General features: G+C 38.9%; 1 protein-coding gene across 5 annotated transcripts in view; it reads right to left on the reverse strand.

The window, feature by feature from the left end:
• dock8 (dedicator of cytokinesis 8) overlaps positions 1–12831 on the reverse strand; it is a 259931-nt gene that overhangs the window by 20029 nt on the left and 227071 nt on the right. For all 5 annotated transcript variants that reach the window (XM_069927656.1, XM_069927641.1, XM_069927639.1 and 2 more), the window contains 7 exons: positions 12395–12547; positions 8353–8511; positions 6713–6813; positions 5043–5235; positions 4801–4944; positions 3025–3156; positions 1392–1526 (listed from right to left, as the gene is read on the reverse strand). In XM_069927656.1, coding sequence (XP_069783757.1) covers positions 1392–1526; positions 3025–3156; positions 4801–4944; positions 5043–5235; positions 6713–6813; positions 8353–8511; positions 12395–12547 — 1017 coding nt within the window. The remainder of the gene's footprint in view (positions 1–1391; positions 1527–3024; positions 3157–4800; positions 4945–5042; positions 5236–6712; positions 6814–8352; positions 8512–12394; positions 12548–12831) is intronic.

A 12831-nucleotide genomic window follows, 5' to 3' on the forward strand; every position in this document is an offset into this window, starting at 1 on the left:
TTGGATTAGTGTGGGTTTCAAAGCCACAAAACTAGCTGGGCAAGACATTTAGCCTGAGCTCACCAATCGGCAATACCCCGGTGAGAATAGGTGCTACTGACCACAAATAGGTCCTTCAATGAGAGATTGAATATTTAACATAAGTATCGGTCCAAGAAAAGAGAAAATGGAGAGCAGACTCAGATTTCCTTGCCCCTACTCATTAAGAAGGCGACGTTCAAAGATTCCCTTGAAATCATGATCTTTAGAAGTGACTAACAGTGGCCCTCCCAATTTGGCATGCAATTGATCGAGCATAAAAAAGTGTTTGAAGTGTCATAGCAGAGGTATAATTGTGCACTGGGTCACCCCACCACCCCCCCTCACAAACCAATCGTCAGCAGGCCAGAGCAGCAATAACTCTAGGCTGGTGGTCAACTGTGGAGAACCTCGAAAGCGGCCAGTGAAGGCAGCAAGGACCAGAATGAAACTGACTTTGAGGGCTCCAACCAAAGGGAGCAAAGACAATGCAGCACCAGCTGAGGCAAGAAAATGACCTTCATGAAGAGCAGACAACCCTGGAATCCAAAAGTCCAAGGAAGGCACCTGTGACAGACTCCATGGGTAACAATAGTGATTGGAACTTAGACAGTTAACTTGAACTTTAACTAAGTGTTGATTAAGCGTGTGCATGTGTTCACGCAAATGCTTGTGTAAAGCTATCCTTTTACAGGCATCTGACTTGTTGGGGGGCTATCTTCAAGGGAGTTGAGAAGAATGAGAGTTGTTGTTATTAAAACGTAGGATTCTGGAGGGTAGACTTGAGAAATAGGAGGGTAGAATTTAGATTAGTATCAGTAAGTTGAATCTTGGTATTAGGGGATGATGATGGATTTTCTTGCAAGACTGTGAATCTTTGGAATTCTATCCCAGAGATATGTAGAAACCAAGTCTTTGGTTTATAGGAGAATCAAATGTCACGCAGAACGATATTGAGGTCAAGATCAGGTGCAGATGTTGATGAATGGGAAAGCAGGTTTCAGGGCTGTATGCCCCACTCCTGCTCCATTTCCCACAAACAGCAGTATAATCTCAAACAGAAAATCTGTTCGAAGATGAAGATGATCAAAGGCCATGGCAATGATAATTCCCTATTCTTTCTTAAAACATGATAAGAGCCTTAGTTAAATGGCTTATCTATAAGTGAGCATCTTTAATTGTGACGCACTCCCTCAAATATATGCAGGATTACAATATAACTTACATGGTTACTATTGGCATAATTGTTGGATTTTGTGCTACAAATGAAACCACCCCTGAAATGTCTGGTGTTTTCAGATGTCAGACGTAATGGTGGTTAAAACAGTTGACCAAAGCTGGCAGATAAATAGATCAATTATGGTTTTGTTTACCTCCAGTCGATGTGAAATTTCCGGCAACTTCGTGATGGCAGGTTCCTTGTATATAAATTCTTGTTCATCCAAATCTCCAAATTTTGCTCCATAAAATGCAACACGAAAGTATGTACCAAACATTCGTTTAGAACCCTTGTGAAATAAAACAGTTCATGAAGCTATCTCAGGTGGGCTGTTAAAACATTGCTGCATTCAGTATGATAGGTTTAGCACAGCTACCTTTTGTAATACTATTCATTATGCTGGGCATATTACCATAAAGCTGCTTTGTAGCATGATAATTAATAAGAATATTATGCAATACACATGGAAGTGCTGCCATGGTAAATATGGAGTAAAGCAATTGATAGGATATTTGCGAGAAAAGTTAGGTACTGCTTGCTGACTTGTACCTGTAGTGAGTTGAAGCTTCTCATTAGGAAAAGGTGTACTAATAAATTTATTTCTGTAATGTACCATGAGCTCCAGGCAGGTACTATAAAAAGAGACTTCAGAAATGGGAGGAGGATTTGAACATTGTGATTAGTGAGAAAGGGGCTGAACTTTGTCGTGACTGTATGACAAACATTATTAATGTTAAGTACATTGCAGTTCGATATAATCACATACATCAATTATAATTAACAGCTCAAAATTTGCACAAAATGGAGCCTGATATAGCGAATCAATGTTTTAGATGTGGAGAAGAGATAAATACATTTTTACACTCTACATGGTCATGTCCTTGGGTTAGGCTTTTTTGGGAAGATTTGGGTAAGTTTTTTGGGACAAATTATGGGTGTTGTTCTTCGACAAAATCCAGATTTGTTTTTGTTGGGGAATGTAGAAGGAACAACGCTTACATTAAAATTATTACTTCACCACATTAAGTTTGTTAAAATTGCTGTAGCAGTGGCACAAAAGTGTATTGCTGTGACTTGGAAGTTGGATGTTTATTTAGGTATGGAAAGATGGCATTGGGAGCTACAAAGCTGTATCCCTTTGGAGAAAATTACATATAATTTGAGAAATAAACACCTACTTTTTGTACAAATCTGGAGCCTGTATATGTAAAAGTTAGGGATAAATATGTAAAGTGTGTCTCCAGACTCTTTAGTTTTGTATTGATCTTGTTCCCTAAAAGCTATGTATTTATAGTAATGCTGTATGACCCCGGCGCACAAGCCAATCCTCTGCGATATCCAGAGTGATGCTTTTATTTTCTTGGTTTTCATTCTTTTCATTTTTTTAATATATGTATTTATTATTTTGATTATCTGTATTAAATATTTGCAGTATTTTAATTACTGGGGGGGGGGGTGAGGGGGAGGGATAGGGAGGAGGTTATAATTTCCAAGTAATTATTCTTAATTTTGTTTTACTGAAGAACTGTTAAAATCAACTGTATAATTGCATGGTCGAAACTTTAAATAAAATATTCAGATGAAAAGATTTGAATGAATCAAATTTATTAAAATGTGTGTGTGTGTGTAAGAGAGGGGAACACTGAATTTTAGGGGCCCTTGAATGGCTTGTGATACTAAAATTTGAATTTATATCTGCTGCACTTCTCTCCTTAACCATAGAATAAGAAACATTGAAGAAAATGCTACAAACGTAGAAAATTATGTTGACAGCATGTGATATTTACCTTTGTCGTAATGCTATTAAATGCTTTTTTCAGCTTCTCATGTATATAAGCCAGTTTGTTCACATCTCTATGGGCCTCTTGGATTGGTATGACAACTTTGTAAACCTCGTTCACAGTTTCAAACATTTGAGCCTGAAGAAAAGAAGATTACATTAACAAAAGCACAATTGGCACATGAAAAATAACTGTTTTCATGAATCCTTTCTGTGTATTATTAGATATTTTCTTCTTACAGTTTGTCATTTCTTAAATTTACATTGATCTCTTTTGACCAAATTCCTTCCTATTGTTTCTTTGCATTTTTCTTAAAGTTTGGTCATCTGAACAGGGAAAAAAAAACCCCAGAAATCTCACTCCTTTGCTCAGTTATGGATTTGATACAAAATGAATTGAGAGAAAATATCACAGAATGAGGAAAGGTGGTTTGATATTGTTGCTCATCTTGTCCCACAACTACTACCTTTGAAATAGCATTCCCTGCCTCCTTAATAGCGTTTCCTTTGTAAATTGTGAAGTTTATAGTCTTATTATATTGCTTGATTAGCAACCTTATTCATTGGAATGAATTAATCATTGCTGCATGACTTCTGTTGAAACTTAAAGGGTGCAGATTTGAGTTGTTAGGTTGGGCCCTAAAAATATGAACAATTCAGCATCCCATATAACCAATTACAGCACAGAAAAGGCCAGTTCGACCCTACTAGTCCATGCCATAACAAATAATCCAAATATATGGAATCTTTGAGAAGTAAGAAATAGACAATTTTTAAGGATGTCAAAAAGAATCCCTTAATTTTCAATACAAAAGCACAGATTTTATATTGCTGGTGGCTAAATTGTTTGAAAAGCATGGCTATGTGAAAATGATCGTTTTTTTTTTACATTCATGTCTAGATTTTGACATCAGTAAAAGATCACCCTATAATGAATGCCCTTGGTAACATCCTTGACAATGGGGTTTGTATCCATGAAGGACTATGATTCTTGAGATGAACTGTGCCGATAGGTAGGGAGTCCAGGATTTTGCTTAGGGATGAGGATCTTTACCAGGTGCAACCTGCTGGGACCATGGACACAAATTCCTTTAAATTTCTTCAGATCTTTGATATGGCATGCTGAGGATATCCGGCTACAGAGGTCACATTACTTCCCTATGAATGGTATGTGGAGAAGGAGAACCTAAAGAATAGAAAGGGTTTTCAGTTGTTCAGTTGCCTTATATGTCTCTTCCCGGGTAAGGACCTCATCCAGCTCTAGACTCGAGGGCTGTTGAGGGAGCTGGAGCAGGGCAGATTCTTGGACTGAGCGGTTGGCACTGAAAAGAGATTGGAAGTGTTCTGACCATCGATTGAGGATGGAGATCTTGTTGCTGAGGAGGACTTCGCCGTCTGAGCTGCGCAGAGGGCTTTAGATTTGGGGTGAGGGGCCGTACACAGCCTTTAGTGTCTCATAAAAACCCCTGAAGTCGCCAATGTCGGCGCTAAGCTGGGTTCGTTTGGTGAGGCTAGTCCACCACTCATTTTGGATCTCCCGGAGTTTGCACTGAAGATGGTTGCATGCGAGACGGAAGGCTCATTTTTTCTCTGGTCAGGAAGGCTTTTCAAGGTCCACCTGCATTGAATTCGCCCATCGTTATTGAATGAAGATCTACCGGGACCAATGCCTGAAGAGGGCGCACAAAATCAGTGAACCGGTGTGGACTCGAAAGGCCAGCATGGCCTGTTTCCACTCCATAAATGGTTATATGGTTATGGTGAGTACCAGAACTACACCTACTGTGTTGAAGAGCTCAGCAGCTTGTTCAAGTAAACCCACAAGGCCATTTTCGCTGAAGTATCTCCCACTGCAGATTCCATCTTCATCAGGGGACAAAATATCATCTGAAACAGCAGATTCTTCAAGCACATTGGGTGAAATATTCTGAAAATCAGGAGAAAAAAAGTGAAAGGGGTTTACTAGTGCTTATCACGGACTGTGATGCTCAAGTGTCTAAGAGGATGTTAAGTCAGCAAACATACCTGAAAACTAACACAGCCAATGGGGAGGTATTTGTGATCCTCCAGCATGCTGAGGTACTCTGCTACAAGTGCGGCTGCATGAACCAAGCACATTGCAGCTTCCGTAAAACATTGGCACTTTGTGTGCTTTTCTGCCATGTTTTGAAGCCAGGTCAGCCTTAGATCAGGTGAAGTTTGATATCCTTTTGCAAGTCTGAAATATTTTATAAAACAAATGTGCCAAAGTTAAATAGTAACAGATTGTTCTTTACTGAACCAAGATTGGGTGAATGAGGGTTGGCATGAACTCTGTGGGCTAAAGGGCTTGTTTTCTTGCTCTATTTCCCTTTAAATTTAAAAAGTGTTCAGATATCCTCTTGAATCCCTGAGACATAGAAGATTATGAATCAAGTGCTGGAAGATGGGACTAATGGAGAAGGGTGCCCACTGTTTGGCCTGGATGAGTTGGTCTGAATATCCTGTTCCTTGGTGCATGATTCTGTGCGATATCAGACAAACATCCTTAGCCAAATCTTCAATATTCACTTTTAAAGGAAAATACATGTATCTGTAAAAGGCAGCTCAATGGCAATTTCATTAAAAACTTAAACTAAGCCACTAAGCTCTCCCTCTCTAACCCATCTCTTCTCTTTTCAAATGTTGAGCAACTTCCCATGCATGTCTGATTTTTTTTTCTTCACTAATAAGCCAATGAACTTATTTCACTCTTGGCTGGTTTGATTTGCTTGAGATTTAAATGCAGTTATAAAATAAAGCTTCAATTTTAATACCTTGTTAAATCATTCAGAAAGCCTTTATCAGAACTCTGAAAGTTTAATTGGAGAAGTGCATTTGGTGCCTTCACAGCCAAGCAAGTTTTCAACAGGAAAGACTAAAGGTTTTTTTTCCTGTTGCTTTTTTTTTTTAAAAAGAATATTGACTTGACAAAAATTTTGCTCATTCATGGTAGCTTTTGGGTATCAGTTCAATGGGATATCCAGCCTTCAAGAACAATGATGTCATTAAAATTTAAATTTAAAATTAAGGAAACTGAGTAGCCGATCACAGTATTTTCAATGTTTAATAGTTCCAGCTGTACATTTTTAAGCACAGAAATCTGATTTTGCACCTTTGAGTTTGTGGAGCTGGTTAGTGCATAATTGGCCTGACCAGCTGTGTTTTCAGGGTTTATATTTGAATAGTTAGCGTAAGGTCTCAGAACAGCTTTGGCCTTGCACTATAAAGTTAAAAAAAGTGGGAGGATATGGAAAATCTGTCTAGATCATCAAATCTCCCTAGCTAGTACCATTTATAGATGCATTGTGGGGTATAAAGTTAAACACTATTTTTGACTTTATAAAAACCTGTTTGATGGCAGCTGAAGTTAATGTAAGGAGAATTAAGCCAGGGTACCACCCTCAGATGATAGCAGGGCACTGCAGGTATCAGAAGAGGAGGTTCTAGTCCACTGTCTGTACAAAAGCAAAGGACAGACAGCACAGGAGGGGGAGAATAAGCGCACATAGCTTGAGTCATTGGACCCATTCATGGAGCTCAGAATCGTTCCAATGAAAGGTCATCATTCTAAAACACGAACTCCACTTGAAAAAAAAAATCCATTGCCAATTATGAGATGTTTGAGGTAGGAGACAAATGACAATGTTATTTCATTTTCCCATGTGCTTAGATACCTATACATCAGGTCCATGAGCATCTCAGGGTCCTTTTGGAACTCTTTCATTTTTACTGTGTCAGACAAGATGCTGTTGAGATTACTCAACAGTTCCTCCACCTGAAAAACAATGAAATAGTCATATGACCCTTAAACTTGAAAGGCCCCAATTCAGAGAAGCATTAACCACATATGGGACAACATTGGAATGGACTTTCCTCAAATCATAACATGCAGTTATGGAAAATCTGAAATTTTTTCACCCATTTTCTCCTTGCCTTTTGTTAACTAGTGGCTCTAAGGCACATCTGAACTCTGCTTCAAATGCAAACTTCCACACAGAATGATGACAGAATATAGGAAACTGCAAACTCAATTCAGAGCTTAGCCCAAAAAATCCTAGACTCACACACAATGACCACAATGATCAGGAAGACGGAATCCTGGTTGATTTACCTGCTACTATCTGGGGCTTTAATGTCAATCTAGGCTGAGAGCCAACAGACAATGGTCCATGTGATGCAGGCACTTACCATTATATTTGGTGACTATTGATTTCATTGAAAATTATTGACTACAAATGTAGATCTAAGCCCCTCCCTGCCCTGGGTGAAACAAAGTTTGAGCTCTCACTGTGGACAGTGGTACTGTAGTTGTTTGATAACATTCACTTTGTGTTATTTAGCATAACTACAGAAAATTGAAAGAAATCTCAGTGGTGAGAATAATCCTTAGATGATTCTTGCAACCCCATCAGAACCATTAGGGACATCATTGCTGGAGGATGACTGAGATTTATTTGTTTGTAAACCAAACATAATATATAGTCACTTAAAAAAAAACTACTGGAGGAAATCAGTGACTTGTACAGCAGCTGTGAAGAGTAAGGAATTGTTGACATTTCAGTTTGGGGTTCTGATGTTCAATTTCAACCTAAACATTTTCCTCCACTGATGCTTCTCAACCTGCTACGTTCCACCAGCAATTGGTTTTACTCCAGATTCCAGTAGTCTCTTGGGTTTCCTTAGATTTGCTTCATCTTTGTTGATCCAAACTCCCATCAGTGGACATCATAAACTCATATAATCAGTTAGGAAAACCTGTGTAAAACTATTGTTTGTATTCTGGACTATCTTTGGAAAACTTTGTTCCAATCAAATCCCCTCCTATATCCTTGCTTCTGATATGACTGATATGCCATGTCTGAGAAACTTCCACAGCATCTAATCTGGCACCAGAAGTGATTCAGATTTGCAGCCTGAAAAATACTTCTCCATTGATAATAACAGGCATGATTATGGATTAAATCAACTTTGTTTTAGTTTTGGGAAGAATGCTAAATCTACCAGCTCTATATTTGTTAAGATTTACATGTCAGGAATCAATAAACCTGCAAAGCCACTGAATGCAACATAAACACAGTTGAGAAAAATTCCATCTCCATCTCTTGGAGATCATCGTACACACAAACAATCAAACCTCTAAATTAATCTCTGGATTGACAGGGGGCAACATGTATGAAGGTTATTGGTGTGGGATAGGTACTTGAAACCTACCAGGAGTATGCAGAGCCAAGTAAAGGCATACATTACAAAAAATGTAGGAAGTCTAATGATTTCAAAATTGCAATCTAGTATACTTATTGCAAGGACACCCAACCTGAACTGGAAACATTGTTGGCTCCATGTCCTCATCTTCCTCTGCGTAAGCCAGAATAGTTCGTAAAGATCTCCTTAAGTATTCTTCATTGAAATCAGATGATTTACCAACCAGAGATGCTAAAGACATGGTGACTTGCATTTTAACTCTGGCAAAATTCTGTAAGTGCAAAACATCAAAATTATGTATTACTAACACTACCACTCACTCATTTTGAAATATTTTAAAAATGGACTGTGAAAAACATTTTTAAAAATTATATTAATCAAGATTCATTGCAAATTGTCATGTCTATTGATTTTATAACCTTTTAGACTGAGTTTTGTAAGTACATTGTGCAACTGGATCAACTCACAATTAATGGCCTTGTGATTTACATACAGCACCTTTTGAAATGCTGGCCATTTATTAACCAGGAGGTGTCACATCTGTGTGACCACCTGCTCTGTGAAGTTAACCAGTCAGGCTAATGCTCCTGTGACATGCCCAGGAAGAACTGTGAAACAGTAAATGAATATTGCCCAAAGTAACACCTTGCCAAGATGGGGATTCCTTGAATTTTTCCAATGAAGGTAATTGATCATTTTATGAGGGAATCATACATTTTAACAAATGTGAAATGTGAATTGATTAGTTAACATAAACAGCCAGGTTTTAAGTGGAGTAAAAACTTTAACACATTATTCTGTTTATTAAAAAGTGAATTGCAGTAAAATCCTTGGTCTCTGGAATTCAAGCAAATGGCACCCTTAAGCAACTGACAAAAAAAAAATGAGGAAAATAAATAAGAATAAAATAACAGATTAAAATGCAAGTTTAAAATTGTAAAAGTAAATATTTTCTGGTAACATGTAAATATTTGGTGAAGGTGGGAGCAAACATTCATCTAGCTGAGTGCCTTGATCAAGCATTGCTTGTAGCAGCTGTTTGAATAAAGTTGTGTGAAACAGCAATGGCGTCACCCAGAATGAACAACTGGTTGATGCTGCTTGCTTTTGGGATGACCCTCTTAAAGTGTCTCCTTATCCCTGCTTAGAAAGAGTTTCTCCAGTCAGAGGCTTTATGTGTAAACTTGGAGGTGGGGGAGAGGGTTAATTATCTCTAATGTTATTGCTTGTCTTTCAGGCGGCTGTGTGGAGGGAGAGGAACCTGCAGATGCAGTGACGGTTAAATGTTTTCAAAAGAATATGACTGAAAATAATGTAAAATGCTTTAAGGTTTATATATTCATGCAAGTGAAATTTGTTCAGTGTAAATGCAGTGTAGTATTTTTGTCTTTTGAGTTTTAAGCCATTTATTTTTAATGTAGGTGTATTAGTAAGGCATTGTAAGAGAGGTCTCAAGCAACCTGAAAATACACATATCTGGCATCTACTAATTGCCATAGGTGCCAGATATGAGGGGTTTTACTGTACATTGATCAGTGATTGTAAAAAGCTGAATATTGCTCTGGTGTATTTTGCATAAAAGCAATTGTTTTTACTTTAATATGGATTACATTATAATGATTTAGAATCCAGGAACTATTTTCCAATATTGATTAATGCATTCCAATATTAACCCAATATCCTTTATTATTAACTCAATATTGACTCAAATTAAAGCCCCAAGCTGACATATAGTGTGTTTGTGTCTAAATGTAACTCTAAGAACTGACATTACTATATGGTTGATAACTATATGGTGAGACATATATGGTGAGACTATATGATGTTCTGTTGATAGCTCAACCTCTTTTATCTGTCATAGTAATTCACAATGCTGAAGAATCTATAGATTACACATGAATAATGAATTTGGGATGCTACTTATTAAAGGAGCATCAGAAGAGAGAACAGGATTCTCTTGGACTGGTGGCAGTTTGTGGAAGGGAGGGACTGTGAGCTCAGGACGTACACATAAACTCAGCCATGTGTATGTGGAACAAGTGGATATCATCAAGGTCCCAGGGGAGGACAAATGCAGTAATTGTGAGAAAAGGAAATGAATATGTTGGGTTGGAGACTCAAGATTTTGAAGTCCATTAGTACTATGAACTACTGGCGAGGTCTTGCTAACAACATTGATGACTCATTTTAGCCTGGTGATTTTGCAGACTTTTGAGTCCTTCTAATTTGGTATGTGCTACCAGACACCAGAGGAAACAGTTGGCAAATATATAGTCAAGTTAAGGAAATTAGCAGAGAATTGTAATAACTTGGCTCATTTGGATCATGATTTTGAAATAATTTCACATGTGGAATGGCAAATGAAAAAATTCAGCCACTACTACTTGAACAGGTGATTAAAGGAAACATGGTGGCACTGCCAGAGCTCCTGATGCTGGTGTGGACACAGTGCTCCCCTGGGTCGAACCAGCTAGTTTGACTGTCATTGGTGCCATACAGACTTTGAATGGCCTGTTAAGGGAGTCAACGGTAGTTTTATTTAAAATCCCATGATCGTGGGGTCTGCACCTAAGATGGTGGCTTCTATGATTGGCAGCAGTCATGAAGAGCTGTATACTCCAGGAAAGTGCAGGGTACCAGAAAATGGGGAGAACACCCCACTGTCTGAGAAGAAGCAGAGGAGATGACTCATGGGATGGTGACCACGGCAGCAGACCAGTAAGAGGCTCTGTGGCTGAAAGACCTGCTGCTGACTCGAGGTGAGGAACCCTTGGAGGCTGTGGACTGCTGGTCGAGGGACTCATACCAGGCTGTGGACTGCTGGAGACTGGCTCGAAACTGGCTTAAGTGGTACTAGATATTGGAACCGAGATATGAGAGGGTGCTACGGGCACTGAAGGTTCCCTGATTGTGTTGGAGGTTCGGATCTGGAGCTTGGATTACCGATGGTTTGGACTGGTCTCTGTGAGCCTGCGGAGGCTGTGGGAGAGTTGGAGGTGAATTGGGTGGGGGGGGGGGTTGGGGAGAAGCTCTCTTATGCTTCTCTTTCTCTGATTGAAAGAAGCGCTTCATGCATTTTCTGCCGATGGTGAATCTGTCTGCCTTACAGCAGACAGATTGAAATTTCCTGTAATATGACACGTTTTCATTACATTTATTATTATAAATTGAATCTTGAATCTTAATGTTTGAGGAGTGGTTAATTAACTACCAGAACAGAAATAGCATTTAAAAATACCAGCCAATGTTGCTCAGGACACGATTTGGAGTTTCAATCATGGAACAAGTTAATTGAATCATAATGTAAGCAAGTTTGCTTCTTCATAATTGAATCAAGTGGGTTCAGAAGGAAACCTGTTGGTCACATGAATGCTAAAAGTGGGAAAGTGGCATATTGCACAATGCAAAAGTGGGAGTCTTTGCTGTGGGTGCAGTGGAAACCTCTCTGCCTCAGAATGCCTGTTCAAAATTCCCAGTGTTATAAATGTCAGAGGGTAGGGCATTCATAAGAGGGTACAAGACCCTGAAGAAAAACCCTGCTGGCAAACACAATAGATCCCATTTTCCTTGGACCTATGATAGACCCAGAATTATAAATCCAGACGGCTTTCCGAACCTGTGGAGGTCACTTATGTACACGTGTAGCTTTAACAACTGTGTGCGGCATAAGATATGACTTTTCATAAGTTGTACCACCAAAATGCAATTAATTTTCTGCTTTCATTAAAGAATATTCAGTTGATAGCTCCTATTGCTGATAGTGAACTTTGTTAGCAACCACTTCTGCATGACCCAGGTCCAAAAGAAATAATGGTAGCAAATTTCAGTCCACAACACCACAATTTACATCTCCATTTGCATAGTGGAAGTACCTGAGGTACATGAAAATGAGCTGTTATGTTACATTTACGTGTTGCCAACTGCCTTTCTTTGCTGTCAGCACTGCAAGGCAAGTGCAGCAATATTTCAACCTGGCAGGCCAATATCCCTAACATCTCCAAAGCCAATGGTTCATCCTGATAGAAATGGCCATTGTTTGTGATAGTGCCAACACAGAATAGCAGTGGTTTTCCACAGCAAGATGTAATTTATTTTTACTTACAATCAATTCAGAGTTGATACCGTATTTATTGTGCAGAAATAAAGAAGCTTACGCTGATTGTGTTAAAGCTGTGCCTCATTATGAGGTAGAGTGTGGCGCAAGCTTGAGACCGGGTGCTGTCAATGCTACTGCTACAGTGGTGTAAGACTCTTTGACACATGTCCGAACACTGTTCAGCTTCCTCCTCAAACAAAAGATCTGCATACTAATGAAACAAGGAAGTAATTGAGAGAATCAGAATTAGCATCGAGACAAAGAGAGATAAAGCACAGAAAGAGCCCTGAAAGGCCACCTAGTCAAATCAACTATAAACCACCAATTTTTCATTCTTACCACACTCTTATCGGCTCCCCCAAGTTCTGCAGTTCAGCTATGTGGTAGCACCAACTTACAATGGCCAAGTCGCCAACTGATCTGCATATTTTTTCATGTGGTAAGAAACCAGAGCAAAAAAAAAGGAAATCCCTGTGCTCTGTCCCCATTAGTGAT

Source organism: Narcine bancroftii, chromosome 1, assembly GCF_036971445.1.
Source record: "Narcine bancroftii isolate sNarBan1 chromosome 1, sNarBan1.hap1, whole genome shotgun sequence".
NCBI lineage: Eukaryota > Metazoa > Chordata > Chondrichthyes > Torpediniformes > Narcinidae > Narcine > Narcine bancroftii.